Source organism: Cetorhinus maximus, chromosome 18 (genome assembly GCF_964194155.1).
Source record: "Cetorhinus maximus chromosome 18, sCetMax3.hap1.1, whole genome shotgun sequence".
Lineage (NCBI taxonomy): Eukaryota > Metazoa > Chordata > Chondrichthyes > Lamniformes > Cetorhinidae > Cetorhinus > Cetorhinus maximus.
In genome coordinates this window covers 72,422,119-72,445,899 of record NC_135896.1, presented here as the reverse complement: position 1 = coordinate 72,445,899, position 23,781 = coordinate 72,422,119, and the positions used below count along the sequence as shown (strand labels likewise).

The 23,781-nt window shown below is 41.5% G+C and overlaps 1 protein-coding gene across 9 annotated transcripts in view; it reads right to left on the bottom strand.

Moving 5' to 3' along the window:
• rbm25b (RNA binding motif protein 25b) overlaps positions 1-23,781 on the bottom strand; it is a 115,078-nt gene that overhangs the window by 65,902 nt on the left and 25,395 nt on the right. For all 9 annotated transcript variants that reach the window (XM_078562901.1, XM_078562904.1, XM_078562896.1 and 6 more), the window contains 3 exons: positions 5,542-5,662; positions 4,981-5,030; positions 1,738-1,785 (listed from right to left, as the gene is read on the bottom strand). In XM_078562901.1, coding sequence (XP_078419027.1) covers positions 1,738-1,785; positions 4,981-5,030; positions 5,542-5,647 — 204 coding nt within the window. In that variant the 5' untranslated portion in view covers positions 5,648-5,662. The remainder of the gene's footprint in view (positions 1-1,737; positions 1,786-4,980; positions 5,031-5,541; positions 5,663-23,781) is intronic.

Below are 23,781 nucleotides of genomic sequence, written 5' to 3'. Positions count from 1 at the left end.
CCTTTTCTCTACCACTGAACTTGCTTAAAATCTGCTACGCTTCTATCTTTTTCCAACTTTGACGAAAGGTCACCAACGCAAATTCTGCCAGACTTATTATTTTCAGCATTTTCTAATTTATTTCAAATTTCCAGCATCGGCAATACTTTACTTTTAATTTAGTTGTGATGCTCTCCATGATGGCAAAGCCTTCAAACACTGACTCTAGCGAAATATTGGAGGGGTGTCAGCATCTATGCAATGTAACTCAACAGGAGGTCAACACCACTGCTATAAAATTCCTGACACAATATTGTTGAATCAAATATCTAATTTTTTTTTAAAAAAAGGTGTTAAAATCTCAGTTGGACTTGAATTTAGTTAACTTCTAAATGATTATCTGATTACAAAACACATGTTAAAATATGGCACAATTAAAATTCTTCCATATACCATCCCTTGAAACACTATTATATAGAAATCAGAACACAGAAACAGGACATTTGGCCGAACCATTCTGTTTTGGTGTTTATCCTCTTGCCCTGTTGCCATATCTGCTAATTTCCATTTCTTTCAGCAGCTAGCTTAAATGTTGGCATGGTCTCTGCTTCAATCATACTAACTCCAGTAATACATTCTGATTATATGCACATATGTTTGAGGCATTCTTCTGTTTTTGCTGCTTAAATGTGATTGGTGTGATGTGAGTTAATGCCCAGAATTTAACACACAGGATCTACAAGTTCAGCAAGGGTGCCTGGGGATTTCACTGAAGGGAAAAAAGGTCGTTTGGTAGTACAGAACTTGAGTATTGCTGAAAAAGAGAGACATACTATCAAAGTGTTTTGTCTTGCGGTCATCAGGACAGCTATGCAAGATAAACCAGCAGTAAATGGAGCAACAATTTATACTGCATGAAAAGAGCATGCTGATTGGTTGGTAAGTGAACACTGATTTGTAAAGGTGTTGCCATGGAGAACACAGCAGAGAACAGCTAACTACCACGTTTTAGTTTCAAATTCAAACCAGGCAGGTAGACTCCGATTGGTCAAGGCATCGCCATGGGGAACGAGCCAGGGAATGGTGGTCCCCCAAGCTTTTGTTTAGTTGGAAAAGGCATAATGCATGGACATGCTTCTTCCGTCTACAAAGGACAGGGTCCTGTGTGTGTAAATGTGTGGCTTCTAGTATGTGTAAGTGAGCCACGCTGCTAGCCCGACTGGTAATTTTAAATTGGTTTCCAGTGTAATTCTTCACACAATCAGGATTGTTTAGCAAGTGTTGTCCAATTGCAGAATCACATCTAATGTTGGACACTTTTTTTTTTGAGTTTTGCAAGCATGAGCTGGTTGAGCACAGTCAATACTTTGCCTGTTGTCCAGTTCATTCCCCATGGCAATGTCTTGACCAATCAAGGTCAACCTGCCTGGTTTGAATTTGAAACAAAAGCTTAGCAGTTAACAGTAATCTGCTGCATTCTCCATGGCACTGCCTCTACCAATCAAAGTCCACTTGCCAACCCATCAGCACTCTCTTCTCATGCACCATAAATTGTTGCTCCCTTTACTGCTGGTTTACCTTGCATAGCTGTCCTGATGAATGCAAAGTGAAAAGTTTCGATAGTATGTCTCTTTTCTCGACAAAAAAAAGTGGTACTTTGGGAAAAGGAGAAGGAAAAAGGGACAAAGGAACCGCTTTCATACAATGCTTAATGTTCAGTTATAGACTGCCATTGGCAGTGGTCCCAGAACAGGTTACCTGCTTGCCCTCTGTTGGGCAACGGTTCATGGTGTACAGCATGGAGACCTGGAAAGGGGGAGGGAGACAACAACAGTATAAATACAACACATCTTACAGAAACATGGGATTAAGTCTTGTCACACATGGAAGACAGTTTTACAAATGGTACCTCCTATTCCAAACTGATTCCAGTCTGTTATGAATCTGGTTTTCAAGCACTTATAAATTAAGGAGTGTGCCAAACAATAGTCCCAGATAACCCCCTCTGAATTTGGAACTATTTTACAAGTTCTGAGCTTTAAATGACTCTGACTCTTATGAATGAAAATCAGAGCTTTTAATGATGGCTTAATTTGAAGCGAACATCCTTAAGTGTTCAAATTATAACTTTTAAACATCAGGCTTGGAGGGCTGTGCTCATTTTAACTTCATTTTTTACACAATCCCAAAAATATGCCTACTTTCTGAAGATTACACTTTCAACAGCTTAAATTTATACTACCAGATTTTACTGGAAACTGTTAACAACATATGAAAAAGGAAGAGTAGGCCGTACGGCTTCTTAAACTTGCTCCGGCATTCAATAAGATCATGCCTGATCTTCATCTCAACTTCATTTTCCTGTCTGATCCCCATGTCCCTCGATTCCCTCAGCATTCAAAAATCCATGGATCTCAGTCTTTAAAAATATTAACTGAGCATCCACAGCCCTCAGACACCCCAAAAGTATTCACAATCTTTAGTGTTGAAATTACTCATCTCAGTCCTTAATAGTTGACCCCTTATTCTGACACTGTGGCCACTAGCTCTAGACTCTCCAGCCAGAGGAAACAGCATCTACCCTGCCAAGTCATCTAAGAATTTTATATGTCAATGAGATCACCTCTCATTCCTCTAAACTCCAGAGAATATAGGCCCATTCTATTCAATCTCACCTATAGTCGTTTGGTGGTACAGAACTTGAGTATTGCTGAAAAAAAGACATGTCGAACATTTATAATGTATGAAAAGAGTGTCGTTTTCCCCTTATATTGGTATTCTTGTGAAGTGCCCTGATGAGTGCAAGACGAAAAGCTTTGACACATCTCTTTTTTCAGCAATATTCAATCTCTCCTCGTAAGTCAGTCCTCTGATTTCAGGAAGATATTTTTTGCCTCAAATGTTATTTATTTTGAGGTAAAATATTAAATTAATCAAATTTCCATTATTCAATCATTTAAAAATCAATTATCCTCAGGTGTTGAATGGCTTATACTGAAACCAAGCAAGATTTTTCCAAATGGGAGGTGGCAGATCCTACCCCCACTCTATGCTGATGAGCCACACTCAGTCAGAACAGTAGTAGGATTACTACTTCAGCACTCTGATTTGAGAAAGGGGTTTCCAAATTGATGTTATAATTGCATGTAAGCATCTCTTGATGACATAATTGAGCTGTGGCCCACAAGCTCGCCAACACATGAATGATGACCACATGGCAGCGTGCAGCAGTCCTGCAGCAAGGGTTCAATGCTTTCAGAAGAGGCAAGAAAACATTGCAGAAAGAAAATAATTGTTATGAGCAATCAAAAATTAGAGAATATTACTTTTAGATTAGGATTGTTCATTTAATTTCTACATCTGGATCAGACTGAAATTCTCAATGTGAAAGGCCCAGACCTGAACATTAACTGTTTCTCCCTCCAGATGTTGCAAAACCTAATGAGTGTTTCCCATAATTTCTGATGTTAGTTCAAATTTCCAGCATCTACTTCGTTTTGCTTTTGTGAGAAGGTGAAATTTGACATCATAGGGGAGTGGTTCAAGTGAATAGTATAGGTGCATTTTAGGGGAAGCTGGACAAGAATGTGAGGGAGAAAGAAATTGATGTTTTACAATGACAAATTTAGGTAAGAAAAGACGAAAGGAGGCTCAAGGGGAGCATAAACACTGGCATGGGCTGGCTGGGCCAAATGGCCTGTTTCTGTGTCATATGCCCTAGCTAATCCTGTGCAATTTTGAAGTTTCTTTCCTTATTCTGTAAGAGCATTACATTTAATTTATGAGATTCCAGACGGCATTATACAGAACCAAACACAACCCCAATATCTTATTCCTGTAATTTTCTACTTTTACGAGTACCAAGTTTCAAACTGAGCCTTTAACAGCCAATAGCCACTAACTACTTCACAGCACTTGTTGATAATCTATTACCAAATGGCCTTCTGGAGTTTCAAGCATGAAAAAATAGAATTTATGAAGATCTTGTCTGCCATCAGCCAAACATGCTTTGTGCTGGCAATTATACAACAAAACTGGGAAAATTTAAGATAGAATGGTCTCATGTTAATGGGCATGATGGAAATGCTGGACTTTATCTCAAGAGGGCTGGAATACAAATGGTTACTTTAATAATACTCTGATTAGATCTCATCTGGAATCTGAGCTTCCTACCTCAGGAAGGTTATACAGTCTTGGAAAGGATGCAGCAGTGATTCACCAGAACAATACCACGAAGAAAAGGGTTAATTTATGAGGCATGGTTGCATAGACAAAACTTGCATTCCCTTGAATACAGAAGATTAAGTGGTGACCTAATTGAGGTTTTTAAAATGACAAAGAGATTCAACAGGGTAAATAAAGAGAACAAGGAGGAATAAAGTTCAAATTAGAGCTATGCCATTCGGAGTGACATCAGGAAGCACTTCTTCACATACAGGGTAATGGAAATCTGAAACTCTATCCCCACCCGCCAAAGAAAAGACGGAAGTGAATTGAAAATTTCAAGACTGAGATTGATAGATTTACATTGGATAAGGGTATTAAGGGTTACAGGACCAAGCCAGGTAGACGGGGTTACGATACAGATTAGCCATTATCTAACAGGCTCGAAGGGCTGTGTGGTCAGCATTAGGCGCAGCATCTGATTTCTAATGGCCATTAAGTGCAGGGGAAATAACTCTTCTTTACAACCTGTTGGAACTAGGGAAACAAAGTAATTAAACATTCAAATTTGTGCAAGACACTTGATATTGGAGTGTTAAGTGTTAAATATGATTAGAGTCTGGGATTTTCGCTTTAAACATTTATTCAACCTATATCATTTGAAATCATCAAGCAAGTTAGCCCTGGATGACGGAGTGCAAATTTAAATTAACGAACTTAAAACAAATTCTACCAGCTAACTTCATTTGCTTCTGCAATTTGGTCTCTGGTACCATTACAAAGCCTTCAAACTTTTAAAAAAGCTGAACTATAATATCAGAGCTTGACAATACTTACAGTTGTGGCAGGTGTCATTATTCCCATAGGTACAGGAATCACAGGTGCCCCTAAAAAAAACCAAGTTTGAAAATGTCAAGTAGATCATCACTCCAACCAACCTGCCTTCCCTATCTTAATACAACTGCTCATTCATGCCAGGTATGGTTGCACTGCCAGCCCAAAAGGCTTTTGGCCAGGCAGCCAAATAATTGTCAGCATGGTTTGCAAGCTTTCATGTCCTCATACAATGGTGTATGTACAATGGCAAAGACCACTGGTTAGACATGAAAGTAGGGATCCTCACCCTCGCTCTCAACTTCAATATGTTGAGGGCAGCTATAGCCACTCTATCCCTGTCCAAATTTAGATCTGCCAACAGAGCTTACATCATGGATTGAGGCTAGAGCCTTTTAGATGTCCATAGCTCAGTATCATATTGTGAAGTAAATGTGCTCACATGTATATGATGCTACAGGGGCACTTGCACATAAATATACCAATAAATAAACCACTTAGTAAAATATTTAAAAACACGAGGTAGTTTTCTATTGCTTTTAAAACAATATCCAATTTACATACCAGGTGGCACAGAAGGAGGAAAACCTGTAAATTGTGGAGGAGGAATACCCGGTGGCAATGGAGGTATCCCTAAAGGAGGGCGATTCATATGCGGTGGAAATGACATTGTTTCAGCACCAACCTGCAAGAGACAACACCGGTTACAGAGTCCAAATTTTCAAGCTTTGTTACAATAATTTATTAGGGTGCTGGGATATATTTCCAGAACAAGTCACAAAAAGAACACAATTGGTTAAACCTCAAATGGAATTATGCCCAGTTTTGCTTTCCCTGTATGGTGGGCGACAATTAGACTTTAGAAAGAGTGGAGGAGGGCTTCAAGATCAATTCCAAGTTTACAAGATCCTAGTTGCCCACACAGGCTTAAAGAGCTGGATTCTACACTTTAGAAAACTGCAGGTAATGGGCTGACTTTGACCAATGTTTACGAGATGATGGAAGGACTAAACTGTTTTTGAAGATCAAGTGTTTCAACTGGATGGGTCAGTGAGGGCCAGGGTCACTCTTACAAGTTATTTAAGGGGATGCCTAAGTTTGTCAGGAGGTGGCTCTTTCCCCACCCCAGAAAATAACAGACCTGTTGCACAGGCTGTTAGCTTGTGTGGTGGAAGCCAATTTGCTGAAGCTGCTTCTGGTTGGGGAACAAACAATCTTTTATAATAGATAGGTATGTACCTAGTAACATTGATCAGAGCCAGGGTGACCATCTAAGGAGTCAGAGAGCAATTTTCCAGATTTTGTTCTCCAAATCTTCAAACTATTTCATTTCTGTGAAATCAAGACAGTCAGCTCCCCAAGGAAAATCTGTGCACATCTATCTTTGGCCCTGTGCTGCTATCCTTTGCTGTTTCTTCTCCAAAATCCTCTCTTCTATTGTTTTAAGTTTCCCTGATTCTAACAAGTTAACTATTAAGTTTAAATAGCCTGTTGGTTTAAACTCCACCCCCAATCTTACACTGAGCACTCTGGAAAATATCTGGATTTTCTCCCAAACTTGGTTTCAAACCCCTAACTTCTCTGGATATCAAGACAATACTTCTGTTCAGGATTGTACTGGCTAGACCGTAAGGCCCAACTTCTGCTTGACCCGCTGCACTTGTGCAATATTTTAAAGGGCATTTATTGCCCGTGCCCCTACCTCCGCTGTGACTGAAAGACCTGCTGGGCCTGTGATTGGCCACTTGCTTTTCTCAACTTCAGTCTGTCCAAACCAGAAACTCACTGCCTTGACCGAAGAACAAGCATCTGCTGCTTGTGAATTTTATGATGTCCTCTAATTTCTTCATTTTTCTGATCCCACTACTAACTCTGTTCACCTCCCGAATTTTCATTCTAACAAAAATACCATCAGCACCACTTCCAATACTGCTCCCTTAATTAGCTTCTGGACTTCATTCACTACATCTGTCCCCAAACTCTGAAAATTGCTCACAATTCCAGGGTTATCTGGGAACACACAACTCCCAGCTACTTTTCTCTACTGTAAATCATTCATTCATCCTATCTCCTTTAAATCTATCATCATCACAAATGCCTTAACCCCACCATTCCTGCAAACTACTGCCCCATCACCAACATCCCTTTCCTCTCCAAGTCCTTGAACGTGTTGTCGCCTCCCCATTTCTCATCTACATATTGCCCCTCGGCAATATCATCCAGAAATACAGCTTAAATACTGGGCAGACTGAAACGGAGCTCCAGCTCCAAACTCTGTTCCCTGGCTACTGACTTTATCCATTTCCCTAACAACAGTTTGCAACTAAACCAAACTGTTCACAAGCTTATAGTTATAACTGGCTTTGGGACAAATATTCGCAATACCATTAAGACCACATATTTCCAACTTGGTACCATCATTTGACTTCACCCTTCAAAGTTCATCTGCTGCTGAAACCCGCATTTATGCCTTTGTTACCTTAATGGTCTTAATGATGGTTTGGGAACTATTCCAATGCACTCCGAGGTGGTCTCCTACATTCTACCCTTTGTAAACTTTAGGTCATTCAAAGCTGTGCTACCCGCTAGCTTACTTGCACCAAGTAAGTCACCAACCACTGCTGTGCTTGTTGATCCAGGCTGCTTCCCAGTCGAGCAACGCCTCAATTTTTAAAATTCTCATCCTTGATTTCATGGCATCACCCCTCCCCATCTCTGTAATTGCCTCCCAACCTACAGCCCTCAAGAGCTGCCCTCATACAATTCTGACATCTTGAGCATCCCCTCTGCTTTAATTGTTCCACCACTGATGACTGTGCCTTCAGTTACCAAGGCCCTAAATTCTGGAATTCCCTCCCTAAACCCGTCTGTCTACCTCGTTTTCTTTCTTCCTTTAGGACACTCTTTAAAACCTACTTCTTTGACCAAGCATTGAGCCTTTGGTGCCAATATCACCTCGTGTGGCTCCGTGTTTAATCTTGCTTTATAAAGCTCCTGTGAAGTGCCTCGGGCATTTTATTACATCAAAAGTGCTAAATATAAGCTGCTTTTGCTGCCCACGTATGGAATGTAAATTCCATGGTGCACCGGGCATCACAATTGTATGGGATACACTGAAAGTACTTGCAGCCTTTTCTGTGTCATTTTTCGTATGTTCATAATTTATGAAGTGGGTGGGTGGATGAGCAGAAAATCCCAAAATGCTGCCTGATTATGGGTTCAAAGTAGAATTAGCTGAAGCAGAACAAGTTATTAGTTGGCTGCACCATTTAAAGTACTACTTTGGGTTGCAGCTGGCTGTACAAAATAATTTACAGGTAATTAGCCATAGTCCACAAGGAACCACAGGCACCTCTCTCCATTAGAGGGACAATTGGTCATATAGCTTGAGGGGAACCATTCTACTTCAAGCATGGGGCAAAGCAAGGAGGCAGACCTCCATGAACTACCACAGCTGATACATGGCTTGAACACAAACTGTTAGCATCATTCTGAACCACGCTCTAGCTATCCAGCCAACTGAGCTAACTGACCCTAGAATCGTATGGCAAAAGCCAGCGACACTGGCACATATATTAGAATAAGGACAGGTACTGTTGGGGAAAGGAGGCTATTTGAGACTTGTCAATGGTGTCTGCAGATTCCTTCATTGTATCTCTGCTTTTGTCCCAGCTGTGTGCAAGATTATTTTAATCCTCATTTTGCTTCCGCTCAATGTCCCCTACATTCAGTCCCATTTCATTGGTATTTCTAGTCAATTTCCCATGGTGTGGCAAGTGGTAATTGAGAACACACTGTTTTTTCCCTCACTGTCTTTTGACTTTGTGTTGGTAATTATACCTCGAGTCTAAGCAACCAGAACATTTGCCTATTCCAAAGATAAGCAAGATAATTGGTTGGCTTCTAAACTCAACCAATTAGTTTCTTTGAAAATTGAACATCAGCAATAACACATTCAGCTTTCGGAAGTTTATAGAACTCAAGCATATAATTAGCAGCCATTTTTCTCCACAGTCTGTGCTTTATACACTTGAACTAGATAATGCTTTAGAAATTGTTGCCTTGTTTTCGTCCCCTCCAAATAATTTTGAAGAACAGCTTAGCAGAAACTGCTAAAAGCTAAAGATGTTTCATACTACAGCTGACTAAATGATACTTGTGTATCTTGAGAAATAAGAAATTCAAAAGCAGTATCTCAGTTTCCACTTAACCATTTAGAAGGGATGAACTCTAAGACAGAACACAAAATAAAACGAATGACAGTAAACAGATAATCTCAAAAACAAAAACACGACTGGATAGCAAGCTCATGCTCACACACTTCTTAGTCACAAAGGTCCATGCCAGGTTTTCAACTAAAATCTTTAACGAAGACATAACAGAGCACAAAAAGACAGGGTGGATGATTGTTCTCATAATATGAAATCATAGAAAATTTATGCCCGTTATGTCCATGCTAGTCAGGCTCAGCCTAATCTCATCTTCCTGCACTAGGTCTGTAGTCCTGCAGCTCACAGCTCCAAGTAGACATCCAAGCACTTCTTAAATGAGGTCAGAGATTCTGCCTCTCCCGTCCTTGCAAGACTGAGTTCCAGATCTCTACCATTATCTGATGGAAAAATGTTCTTTATCAATCCCGTAATCCTGCTATCAATTAAATCTATGCCCCTTAGTTTGTGACTCCCCTGCTGAGATAAGTAGATTGCCCCTGTTTACTCTAAGTAGGCCCCTGCAATTTTAAACAGCTCAATCAAGTCATCCCTCCGCCTCCTCTGTTCCAAGTAACCCCAGCCCAATTTTTTTCTCATAGCTAAAATTTTCTAGTCCTGACAACATCCTCATAAATTTCTTCTGCACCCTCTCCAGTGCAATCACATCTTTCCTGCAATGTGATAACAAGACCTGTATGAAGTACTCAAGCTGTTGTCTAACTAGTGTTGAATACAGTTCCAGCATAACCTCCCTTTTCTTGTATTCTATGCCTCGACGAATGAAGGAAAGCATGCCAGATGCCTTCTGAAACACCTTACTGACATGCCCTATGTTTAAGGATCTGTGAACATACACTCCATGCTCCCTTGGTTTCTCCACTACTCAGTATCCTCCCATTTACTGTCTATTTTCTTGCCTTGTTGCACCTCCTGAAATGCATTATCTTATGCTTTTCTAGACTGAATTCCCTTTTCTACCGAACTGAGCAGACATCTATATCTTCCCATAGGCTAAGGGTTTCCTCTTCAATGTCAACCACACGGCTAATTTTTATATTATCTGCAAACTTCTTTATCATGCCCACTACATGTGAGTCTAAACCAGTGCTTCCCAAACTATTTTCTAATGTGGACCTATTTCAACACCTGAAAATTAATGTGACCCCAGATGCCAACAAAAGCAAAACAGCAATGAAACAACGTCGTAACATTCCGTATATAATTATTAAAACTCGTATACTGACTTAAAATACATTACATAAATACAAAGTCTATGTTTTAAATGTTATTATTTCTTTGAACTCATGGTTCCAGCCAAGCTCCCCGTATTCCCTGGCAACAGAACACTCATTGAAGCCCCTCTCCCCACACCCCAACAGACTCATTGCAATCAGCCTCTCCCCTAAACACACATGCCCCTCATCCCTCCACCCCTCTCCCATACACACACCAGCCCCTCTTCACTCACTTAACAGCCCCTCTTCCCAAACTCTCTCCCCCGACTGACTCAGCAGTCCGTCATCCCAACTGCTTCCCCCACTCACTCAGCAGCTCCTATTGCCAACCCCTATCCCCCACACTCACTTACACTAGTTCCTCTTGCCACCACCCAACCCCTCGGCCACTCTCTCATTCAGCCCCTTCTTCCTAATCACCCCCCACTATACGCACTCAGCAGCCCCTATTCCCAACCCCGCTCACTCACCAGCTCCTCTCTCCTCCCCTCCTTTTGGTCTAGTTGCCAGTCATTGCTATCCTGGGGTAAGGAACAAGTACAACAGACAGACAGGAGCAGAAACGCAGTAACTTTGAATTGCCACACACATGTCTGGCAGCGCCATATGCCTCCCAGTTTTTCCCACATTCAGACAATGACCGAGCTGCACTTGCAGGCCTCTAGCTGCACCATGCCGGTGCACAAACATCGTGGGCCCACTTGAACTCACTGCTAGAAGTGTTTTCTTAAGTTAAAGAGCACTGAGGGCTCACCACCCCATCCTGCTTGGCGGAAATGATCCAGTAAGTCCAGGGCTATTCCACCAGAGCCTCCGGGCTGGGTCATCTCTTCAGAGTCGCCATTGCAGCTCAGAGGGGGATGACCTCGTGACCCCAAATGTGACCTCTGCTGCCTCACTGGTACCACGACCCACAGTTTGGAAACCCTTTGTCTCAGCCATTTATATAAGCTATAAACAGCAATAGACCAAGTACTGAGCCCTGCAGAACACCACTGGTAACAGCCTTCAAGTCACAAGAACACATCACCCTTTGCGTTCTTGATCCAATACGCTCACTCTCCCTTGGATCCCAAGGACTTTTACTTTTGCAACCAGCCAATGTGGAATATTGTCAAAAGTCTTGCAAAAATCCAAGTAGACCACATCCACTGCACTGCCCTCATCAGACCAACTGTCATCTCAAAAAAACCAATAAAGTCAGACATGACCTTCACTTAAAAAAATCCATGCCAACTTTCCTTCATTAATCTATGCCTTCCTAAATGATGGTCTATACTGTGCTTCAGAACGGATTCCAATAATTTGCCCACAACCAAAGTTAAGCTAACTAGCTTACAATTACTCATACTATCCTTTGCTCTTGCTACAATGTCCTCCAATCCTCCGACACCACATCAGTAGCCAGGTAGAATTTAATGATCATATGAAACATGCAAGTTTTTTTTAAAAAAGCACCAAGCTGAATTTGAACATTGGAACTTTCAGTTATGGAGGACAAATGACAAAAAGTATTCAGAAAGCATTTCAAACAATTTTGTGGTGTAAAGGTAAAGTGCCAGCTGCTGGTCAAATTACATCATTACAAACTGATATACTTACAGATATTTTCAATCACAAATGCAGATATTGCAATTTATGTAAGAAAAAAATCTCAAAAATGTGACAGTGGCAATTGGGTAAAGGTATCAAAATTATCACAGAATGGCACCATCACAAGTCATTCAGCCCGTTGTGTTAGTGTCAGCTCTCTGTAAGAGAAACCCAACCAGTCCAACACCATCTACCCCACTCCTCCTCCATAGCTCTGCAAGTTCTTTCACTTCACGTGCTTCTCCTATTTCCTTTTTAAAGCAATGACTGAATCCACCACACTCTCAGATAGTGCATTTCAGATCCTAAACAGCCCACTGGATAAAATTTTTCCTCAGGCCGCCTTTGCTTCTTTGGCCATTCGTCTTAAATTGCTGCCCACAGTTCTTGACCTTTCCACCAGCCCTAATGGTTTTGAACACAACTAACAAATGTTCTCTCAACTTTCTCTGCTCTAAGGAAAGCAGCCCCAGCTTCTTCAATCTAATGCTGTAACTTGGGTTTTAATATTGTAAACAGAGAAAAGCTTTTTCTCTGATCAGCAAGTCAGTGACTGCATGGACGTAATCAGAATGGTTTATTAGGACATGCAGCATTCTACAAGAAACAGTACAATCATATGACAAGGAAGTGCAAAAGGCCTTGGATAGGGTTTACTAGAATAGTACCAGGATGGGGGACTTCAGTTATGGGGAGAGACTGGAAAAGATGATGAGATTGTTCTCCTTAGAGCAAATAAAAAGGTAACGAAGTCTTCAAAATTGTGACGGGTTTTCATACAGTAAATAGGGAGAAAGCATTTGCAGTGACAGGTAATCAGAGGACACAGATTTGAGTTAATTGCCAAAAAAAATCAGGGGGGCTAACAAAAGTTTTTAAATAAACAAAGTTGTTCTGATTTGGAATTCACTGACTGAAAGGGTAGTAACTTTCAAAAAGGAATCGAAGGGCAACAATACTCAAGTCTATGAGGATAGATTGGACGGGTGATAGGATATCTTTCAAAGTTCTAGCATAAACCCAAAGGACCAGTCTCTTTCTGTATTCTTTTTCAAATCTTTATAAAATTATAATTTAAAGGATATGGCTTTATTTATATAGAACCTTGGTTAAATGATGTATTTTCACAGTTTCCATCTCCACTCTACAACAAGGATATGGAAGCAGTGGACAAAGTACAGAAAAGACTTAGTGATGATGCCATATCTGAGAACATACATCTATCAGGAAAGACTCAACAAGCTGGGGATCTAGCAAAGTTGAGGCTGAGGGGTGACCTGGTAGTGGTCTATAAAATCACAAAGGGGTTTGTTACTGTAAACATAAAGTGATGTTTCCACCTGAGAGAGCTCAAAACTACAGACTATAAGTATGACCGTTGCTAATAAATCAAATGAAGAATTCAGGAGAAATCTCAGGTGGAACTCATTGCCACATGAATTGAAGCGAACAGCATTTAAGAGGAAGCTAGATAAATATAACAGAGAAAGAAATAGAAGAATATGTTAGTAAAGTGAGATGAAGTAGAGTGGGAGGATGCTCCTGTGAAGATAAACTGAGCATGTTGAGCTGCAAAGTATTTAACTTGTGTAAAAAGGGTGTAAGCAATTACCTTTCACAAGCCTGATGATGGATCAAAGAAATTGCTATAAAATTCAATGAAACTATGGAAACACACTTGCCTAAGCTAGCAATCAATACAGCAATGCAATAAAGTCAGAAGGTAGTATAAATAGTCATTTCGTAGTACAAAACTTGAGTATTGCTGGAAAAAGAGACAGATCTAAGCTTATCATTTTGCACTCATCAGGACACTCACAAGAATACCAATATAAGGCAAAAACAATTTATACTGTCTGTGAAGAGAGTGCTGATTGTTTGGCACGTGGCATTGCAATAGAGAATGCACCACTGATGGTGACTGACAGTTAACAGCCAAGCATTGTTTGAAATTTAAACCAGGCAGTTTGACCCTGATTGGTCAAGGCATTGCTCTGGGGAATGAGTCAGTGAATGGCTGTCACTTATTTTGTTTAGCTGAAACAGGCACAATGTATGTACATGTTCTTTCAGTCTGCAAAGTATAGAGTCCTGTGTAAAAAAAACTTTTTTTTACTTAGTTCTGTTGAAGGGTCATGAGGACTCGAAACGTCAACTTTGTTCTTCTCCGCCGATGCTGCCAGACCTGCTGAGTTTTTCCAGGCAATTCTTGTTTTTGTTTTGGATTTCCAGCATCCGCAGTTTTTTGCTTTTATCCCTGTGTATTATATGTAGCTTCCAGTACACACAAATGCGCCACATTGTGAGCCCGGCTAATGATCCTAAATTGATTGTCTGCATAATTCTTAGCGCATTGAGGATTATTTAGCAAATGCTGTCCAATCGTGGAATCACTTCTAATGTTGGACACCGTGTTTTGAGTTTTGCAAGCCCAGGCTAGTTGGGTACAGTCTGTGCCCTGCTCATTGCGAACAGCGGCTGGGACATGCTAGTTGATATGATCCACCAGTCTTTGGAACGTACGGCTTACATACCTAGCATTATACTGGCACTGAAACTCATATACTACATTATTCATTTGTGTAATAGGCAGAACATCTTTTTGGCTTCAATCAAACTCACCTATGAAATGCAGCAACCAAACAAACTCCCCTTCCTTGACACAGTAGTTCAGAAATCTGCCAAGGAATTCTCTACCATGGTCTACTGCAAGCCGACCTTCATGGTCAATATACGTGTTGGGATTCTTATAGTTACACACACTATAAGTTTGGTCTTATTGGCAACCTTGTAAATAGGGCCCAAGCCACTTGTGGTAATCCAGTGCTACAACTTGAAATAAACTGAACTAATGTTTAGTTTGCCAGCCATGTGAGAGATTGGTAAGTTTGTATTAAGCAAACATAGAAATACAACATTTGAAAGGTAGGATGAGAGATGACCTACCCAGTGCTTAAAATCACAAAGAGATTCAATTGAGTAGGTATGGTGAAACAAATTCTTCTGCTGGGGGAACCCAGAACAATCTCTGCTAAGTAAGAGCTCAAAAATGAGTTACCTGTGAGAGTGTGGAGGCAGCAGGCAGGTAGCGGACCTGCAAAAGAAAGCACCAGAAAGGGAGGGTGTAAATACAGAACGAACTTTGGGGCCTCATTACCTGGGAGAGCACGGAGGCAGAATGGAGCTGCTGCAGCTGACAGGAAAAAGCAGGATTGACCAAAAAAATCAAACCATGACATCATAGGAAAATCCTACGGTGACTAGCTGGTGAATATTACTGCTTTAGGACTGAATCTAAACAATTGGGTGCTTTAAAAAGTTAAAATATTAAATAATAAGTAACAAATGAATAGCTGGTGCACCTTTTATTTTTTATATAGGATTACCACTAGTACGGCACATTAAGTGTTAGTAGGGTTTATTGCTAGAAGTATGGTTTATTAGGATTGATAAAGCTTCATTGGTATGGTTTATTAGCAATATTAACGTTTATTTGCAGTAACAAGGTTATTAATTAATAAATAGAGAAATGGTAGGGCTGCTACAGCTTTGAGAGTGTATATCCTGTGCTATGTGGGAACTCCAGTATGCTTCCTGTGTCTTGGATAACCATTCGTGAAGAAAGTGTCGCCAGTTACAGCAGCTTCAAGCTCCATGTTTTGGAACTTGAGCAGCAGGTGGTGTCACTGCATCCGAGGTTAAGTCATGGATAGCACATTTATAGACGTAGTCATCCCACAGCTTAAGAGTATGCACGGACAGAGGGGTTGGTCACCCACCAGACAGTCAAAAAGAAACAGGCGTTTACTGCAGGAGTCCTGAGTGCATCCCATTCCAACCAGTATTCAGTTCTAAATACTGATGAGGGTGATGATTCACTTCACCTGGGGAGTGCAGCCAAGTCCATAGCACCACAGTTGGCTCGGCCATACGGGGGTACTAGGAAGACAGGAAGAGCAATACCGATAGCGGATTCGAGAGTTAGGGGAACAGATAGGTGTTTCTGCAGCTGCAGACGTGAATCTAGGATGGTGCACTGCCTCCCTGGTGCCAGGGTCAAGGATGCTACAGAGCCTCCTAAGTGGGTGGGGCAGGGGGCAGGAAGGGGGATAAACAGCCAGCAGCAATGGTCCACACTGGTACCAACAACATAGGCAGAAAGTGGGATGTTGTCCTGCAGTCAGACTTTAGGGAGCTACGTAGGAAATTAGCAAGCATAAACTCAAATGTAATAATCTTCAGATCGCTCCCAGTGTCACACCCAAGCGAGTATAGAAAAAGGAGGATAAAGCAGATGAACGTGTGGCTGGAAAGATAGTGCAAGAGGGGGGGCTTTAGATTCTTGGGACATTGGGACAGGCTCTGGGGGAAATGGAACCTGCACAGGCCAGACAGGTTACACCTAAACAAAACTGGGACTGAGTTCTTTGCGGGGTGGTTTGCTCAAGCTATTTGGAAGGGTTTAAACTAACTTGACTGAGGTATGGGAACAGGAGGTAATATCAGAGATGAATGCCAAAGTGCACAGAATGCTAGGAGATGTAGACAGCAATAGAATAATGAAAAGTAAATGAAGAGGTGAGGTCAGAATCAGAGAGAAAGTAAATAAAGTCAAAATCAGGTAAATAAGACCGGTAAGTTATAAGAGCAGATTAACAAGTTGTGGCAAAAACAGAGACCTGGCTCAAAGGAGGGCAGTACTGGATGTTATATAGTCTTAGATACAAAATGCTCAGGAAAGATAGGAAAGGAAGAAAAGGGGTATGTGTGAAGATATTGATTAAGGAGAGCATTACTGTCCTGGAGAAACATGATGCCTCAGAGGAGTCAAGGACACAATCTATATAGCTTGTGCTAAGGAACAAAATAGGTACAATTACATTGCTCAGTAAAGTCTATAGGAATATTGTAGTGGAACAAATTTGCAAGGAAATTACAAAGAGGTGCAAAAATTAGAGTAGTTATAATGGGGCACTTTAATTACCCAAATATAGACTGGGATAATTGTGGTGTCAAGATCAGAGAGGGGCAAGGAAAATTTTCTTCAGCAGTATGCTTCCAATCCAATGGGTAAGGAGGCACTGCTAGACATGGTACTTGGTACTAGATGTAGGCCCAGTAGATCAAGTGTCAGTAGGAGAACATTTAGGGGAAAGCAATTATATCATAACGTTTAGGCTGACTATAGAAAAGGACAAAGAATAATCCAGAGTAGTACGATTATCTGGAGGAAAGCCAACTTCAATGGGATGAGAACAGATCTGGGCTGAATTTATTGGAATTAGTAGTTGGCAGGAAAAACAGCAGCTGAACAATGGGCTACCTTCAAAAAAAAGAGACAGTTCTGGCACAGTCATGGTATATTCCCTCGAAAGGTGTGCTTATTACAGATGTCATGTAGAAAATACAATTGTGAACCAGGCTGAGGGGAGGTAGAAAAGCAAATAAGAGAAGCAAAGAGGTAGTATGAAAAGGGACTAGAAAGGAATCCTATCATCTTCCGTAAGCATATAATAGTAAAAGGGTGGAAAAAGGAGGGGGGCCGTTTCGGAACTAAAGGGGAATTTACACATGGAGGCAGAGGGCATTGCCGAGGTATTAAATTAACACTTTCATTTGTCTTTACCAAGCAAGAAAAGTTGCTACCCAGGCCATGGTGAAAGAGGAGGTAATTCAGACACTAGAAGGATTTACAATTGATTAGGAGCTGGTTTTGGATAGGCCATTTGTACTTCAAGTTGATAAGTCACTGGGACAGGATGAGATGCATCCAAGGACATTGAGGGAGGTGAGAGTGGAAATTGCAGAAGCACGGGCCATAATTTTTCAGTCTTCCTTAGACTCAAGGGGTGGTACCAGAGCCAAAAGTTACCCCCTTGTTCAAAAAAGGGTGTAAAGATAAGCCCAGCAACTACAGGACAGTCTTGGGTGATGGGGAAACTTCCAGAAACAATAATTTGGGACAAAATTAATAGTCACATGGACAATTGCAGGCTGATTAAGTAAAGACAGCATGGATTTAAGGGAAAATCATATTTAACTAACTTGCTGGAGTTTTCTGAAGAGGAGAAAGAGAAGATGGATGAGGGCAATGCTATTGATGTGGTGTACATGGACTTCCAAAAGGCATTTGCTCCAGTACCACACACAGACTTGAGTAAAATTATAGCTTATGGAATAAAAGGGACAGTAGCAACATGGATACAAAATTGGCTAAGTGACAGGAAACAAGAGTAGTGGTTAATGATGCTACTATGGCTGGAGGAAAGTTTGCAATGGGGTTCCCCAGGGGTGAGTGTTGAGACCCCTGCTTTTCCTGATATATATTAATGAGCTTGGTATCCAGGGCACAATTTCAAAATGGCTGCATTTTCTTCCAATACAGTGCTACTCCATGACATCACTGGGAACGACAGAGTAGGTAGTGGCCAGGGCAGAAATCAAGGAGAATAAACTGAAGTTATATCTTTGGTGAGGAATCTCAGATTTAGCTTTCAGTTCTAGACAAGGTTCAGCACTCTGGCCCGTGAAGCTGAGTTTCAACACAAATGCTGCAGGACCTGCTAATTTTGTCCAGCCTTTTTCCATTTATAGGTTATTCTTTTCCCTTTTGCATGTTTCATTGTTGGAAAATTACGTCAGGCAACTGGAGTGCTGACACAGACTAATAAAAAATCTGGAGTGGTTCCAGGGATATGGTCCCAGTTATGAAGATAGATTGGAGAAGTGAGGACCATTTACCTTGGAGAAGAGAAGGCTGAGAGGAGATCTGATAGAGGTAATCAAAATCATGGTTTGGACAGAGCACCATAGAACCACAGAACCATAGAAATGTTACAGAGCAGAAAGAGGCCATTCAGCCCATTGTGTAGGAAAGGAGAACGTGTTCCCACTCGTGAAAGGATCAAGGACGAGAGGGCACAGATTTAAAATAATTGGCAAAAAGAAGCAAAAGTGATATGAGAAAAAACTTTTTCACACAGCAAGTGATTAAGGTCTGGAATGCACTACCTGAGAGTATAGTGGAGGCAGGTTCAATCAAGGCATTCAAAAGAGAATCAGACTGTTACTTGAAAAGGAACAATTTGCAGGGCTACAGGGAGAAGGTAGTAAAATGGCACTAAGTAAGATGCTCATTCGGAGAGCCAGTGCAGACACGATGGGCCAAATTGCTCCGTCTACACTGTAACAATTCTGTGATTCTGTGGCATTCTACTGACCCGTTTTTTTCCCCCGAGGTCAGCAGGTCAGGCAGCATGTATGGAGACCGAAAGAGAATTAATGCGTTCTGTGTTAGTGTTCTGATGAAAGGTCACAGACCTAAAACATTAACTCTCTTTCTCTCCACAGATGCTGCTTGACCTGCTGAAAATGGGTCACATGGGCAAGGTATGTGGGTCTCATGGGCAAGGTACAAGTGCACACAAATCCAGTGAGAACTTGTTGGCTTTACTGTGCAGTGCAGGAAACTAAACTGATAGGGAACAATGTGAGACCTAAGAGAAACAGGCACCAGGAGCTTGAACCAGATGTCAGAAAGAAATCTGATTATTTCCCACCAGTCCTAATGTTTGAATTTTGCCATTTGGCGCTCTCTCAAACTGAGTATTCAATTTACCAACACAGGTAAACACAGGTTTCTTATCCAGGACCCTGTAGCACAAAGCATCCATTTCTGATACAGCCACAGTGTACTGAAATCTACAGGCAACTCGCCAAGACTTCTTCGACAGAACCTCCTGAACTCTCAACCTCTGACCAAGGGCATCAGGTGCATGGGAACACCATCACCTGCAACTTCCTTCCAAGCCACACACCACCCTGGCTTAGATGTATATTACCATCCCTGCATCATTGCTGAGTCATAATCCTGGGACTCCCTGTGGAATAGCACTGCAGGTGTACCTACAACACACGGACTCCAGCTGTGCAAAAAGGCAGTTCACCATCTTTCCAAGGGCAATTAAGGGTGGGCAACAAATTCCTGCTTGTCAATGAAGCCCACATCCTATGCACGAGTACATTATTAAAAATCTAACACTAATTAACAAGAAAACATAAGGGAAGTAATTTTCCTTTACAGTACTCCCTAATGGAAGATCTCCTAGCCTCCATCACAGACATGTTGCATGTAGCAGACAAAAACAGAAACATCAGATTGAAAGAGCTTTAAAACAACTAACAGGTCAAGTGTTTCCCTTTTCAATTTTTGGGGACAAGTGGCTCTGATATTAATAAAACCTTTCAAAGGCTAGCTGGTTTTCTTCCCTCCCTCAATGCTCAGCTGATTTAAGCCTGAGCTACACTGACATAGACAGTCCTATATTCAATCCCAAGCCTGTGCTAGGATATATGTTTAACAGTGAGGACTGTCAAAGGAATATAACTGGGCACTACTGCTCTGGGCTAGGGAAGGAAAGAAGATAATTAGTATGAGTGTCTGCTGTTCAGATCAAAATGGAAGTTGTTAAATATAAACTTCTATGGGGTTCTGGTAAATGGGGAAACTGCCTGCAATGGTCTGTAGTAACGAGAGGACACTAAATTAAGCTATCACTAAAGAACAAAAGGGAGGGGGTTTAGGGATTATCTTTATTCCATTGGCAGTTACGGCACTGAATACCATTAGAATTTGTGGTAGAAGCAGAAACTACAAAAGCAAAAAAAAGTGGATAAATATTCTAAAGAAAAAAATGAAAATAGTGAGGAATAGATTGAAGTGAATAACTGTTTCAGTCAGCAGAGGTGCAATGAGCTAAATCGTGTGCCGCGATTATTTCTCTCAAGGTATCCACTCTACATTGCCTTCCCTGATCTCACCAAGGCATTCCACGTGAGCAGAGACAATCTATTAAAGCTGGAAAAAATTGGCTGCCCGCCAAAGCTACTCAATCTCCTCTTTCCATGAGGTCAGCTATGATGGGGCAACATCGGAATCCTTTGAGATCCACAGTGGGGTCACAGAGTTGTGCTCTGGCACCGCCACTCCTTAGCATTATCTCTTTGAAGCTGTCATATACCTTCAGGTCAACTACACAGGGTGTCTACTTACATACCAAAACTGACGGAAAGTTGTTCGGCTTTGCTCGCCTAAGATCCAAGACAAAGTTAGGTCAAGTCTCCATCAGAGAGTTGCTCTACGCTGACGACACCCTATTAATATTCCATACCGAGGAACACCTACAGTGGCAAATGTACAGATACTTTCAGGTTTGTAAAGAGTTTGATTTGACTATCAGCATCTGGAAGACAAATGTCATGGCCCAGAATGTTACCATACCGCCAACTATCAGCACTGACAATGTGATGCTGGAGCTGTTGACAGTTTCACATATCTTGGTTCCATAATCACCAGCAATCCATTAATTGATGCCGAAATCAACATACGAATTGCAATAGCTGCAGCTGTTATGTCCAAGCTGAGTAAGAAAGTGTGGAACAACAGCAAACTGAGAACACCAAACTGCAGGTCTACCAAGCCTGCATCCTCAGTGAGATCTGGACAACATATGTTAGGTAGGAGAAAAGGCTGAACAGTTTCCACCTTCGCTGTGTCAGATGTATCCTCGGCATCTCTTGGCAGGACAAGAGCAACTCAGAGGTCCGGAACGTGCTAATTCCATCAGCTAAGCCAACAATGCCTGTGCTGGCTCGGCTACATTCATCGTATAGATGACAGCTGTACTCAAAGACCTTCTGTACAGTGAGTTGGCCACTGGGTCTTGACCTCCTGGACATCCATACCTCCACTACAAGGACACCTGCAAGCGAGATATGAAGCTGGCGGATATTGATAACGATAATTGGGAGACAATCGCTGACAACAGAGAGCACTGGAGACAATGTTTGGAAGGGCATTTGAAGAGGCAAACAGAAATGAAAAGTTCAGCTGACTGAGAAGAGGGCCCAGAGAAAACAGAGGTCAGTAAATTATGGACCTTCTCATCCCACTGTCTTCCTCTGCAGCAGAGACCATCATGCCAGAGTGGGGCTTCTGAGGCACACCAGCAACGCACAACACAGTTCACCATCACAGTGCGTTTGCAAGACAGAAGAATGCCAAGGAAACTATCAGAACAGGAGTAGGCCACTCAGCCCTGGAGCTGATTAGAACAAGGCTAATCTGTGCTTCAGCTCCTTTTACTCATCTTTGTTCAGTATCCCCTGCCCAATAAGCATTTACATCTATCTCTGTCTTGAAAACTCCAATTAATCTCCAGCAGCCACAGCCAAAAGGGGGAAAGAGTTCCAAATTTCTACTACTCTGTTAAAAAGTGTTTCCTGATTTCACTCATTGTTCTCAATTCCACTGCTAGAGAAGATAATTTGTCTGTATCGCCCATCTAACATTTTAAACACCTTGATTAGATCACACCATGACCATTTAAAATATTTTGTCTGGGAATTCCCTCCTCAGCCACTTTACCTTTCTTTCTCCTTTAAGACGCTCCTTAAACAACCCCCTTTTTGGTCACCTGTCCTCATGGCTCATGTGGCTGAGTGTTTAAAAACACCCCTATAAGCACCTTGGGATGTTTTACTATATTAAATGCGCATCATAAATGCAAATTGTTATTGCAAATGCAAGGAAGTACAAGCTAACTTTATGCACCCTGTCCTTATAATTTAATCCCCTAACAGAGAATTCAAAACGACGTCTAAGGTTCTGTACAACTGAAGGAAAACTTCCTTCCTTCCTTCCAGGCTTTTCGACTGCTTTTTGCACATATCCAGTGGCTTTTAACTATATGTTCTTGGACCTCCAATCCATTACTGTCTATATAGATCCCACTTAATCACCATTTCAAAAATACTCTCATTTACAGTTCTGGGCTACACAGTATAGAAAGGATGTGAACACATTGGAGAAAGTGAAGAGGACTACAAGAATGGTTCCAAAGATGAGAAACTTCAGTTACGAAAATAGATTGGACAGGTTGGGACTGTTGTCCTTGGAGAGAAGGCGGCTAAGAGGGAATTTGATAAAGTTGTTCCAAATCATGAGGGGGCTTGACAGGGTAGGTAGGGAGCTGTTCCTGCTCGTAAAAGGATCAAGAACAAGAGGGCACAGATTTAAAGTGATCTGCAAAAGAAGCAAATGTGACGTGAGAAAAAACTTTTTCACACGAGTGGTTCGAGTCTGGAATGCACTGCCTGGAAGTGTGGTGGAGGCAGGTTCAATCGAGGCATTCTAGAGGGCATTAGGTGATTATTTGAATAGAAGCAATGTGCAGGGGTATGGGGAGAAAACAGGGCTAATGGCACTAGGTCATAATGCTCATTTGGAGAGCCAGTGCAGACATGATGGACCAAATGGCTTCCTTCTGTGCCATTAAAATTCTGTGATCTTTCTTAGGTCCAAAGTGGATAACCTCTTACTTGCGCACATTAAATCCCATCTACCATAGTTTGGCCCACTTATTAATCAGTCTATGCCCATGTTCCCATGCAATTTTCTGATCCCATCTTCACAATGCCTACCACGAACATACAAATTAGGAGCAGTAGACCATCCGGTCCCTCAAGCCTGCTCCACCATTTGATAAGATCATGGCTGATCAAATTGTGGTCTCTAGTTACCTGTCTACCCCCTCTACCCTTTGACTCAATAGTCAGTCAAGAATCTATCCAACTCAGCCTTAAAAATATTCAATGGCCCTGCCTGCACAGCTCTCTGGGGAAGAGAATTCCACATACTAAACCCTCAGGAAAAACAATTCTCCTATCTCCATCTTAAATGGGAGACCCCTTATTTTTAAATTGTG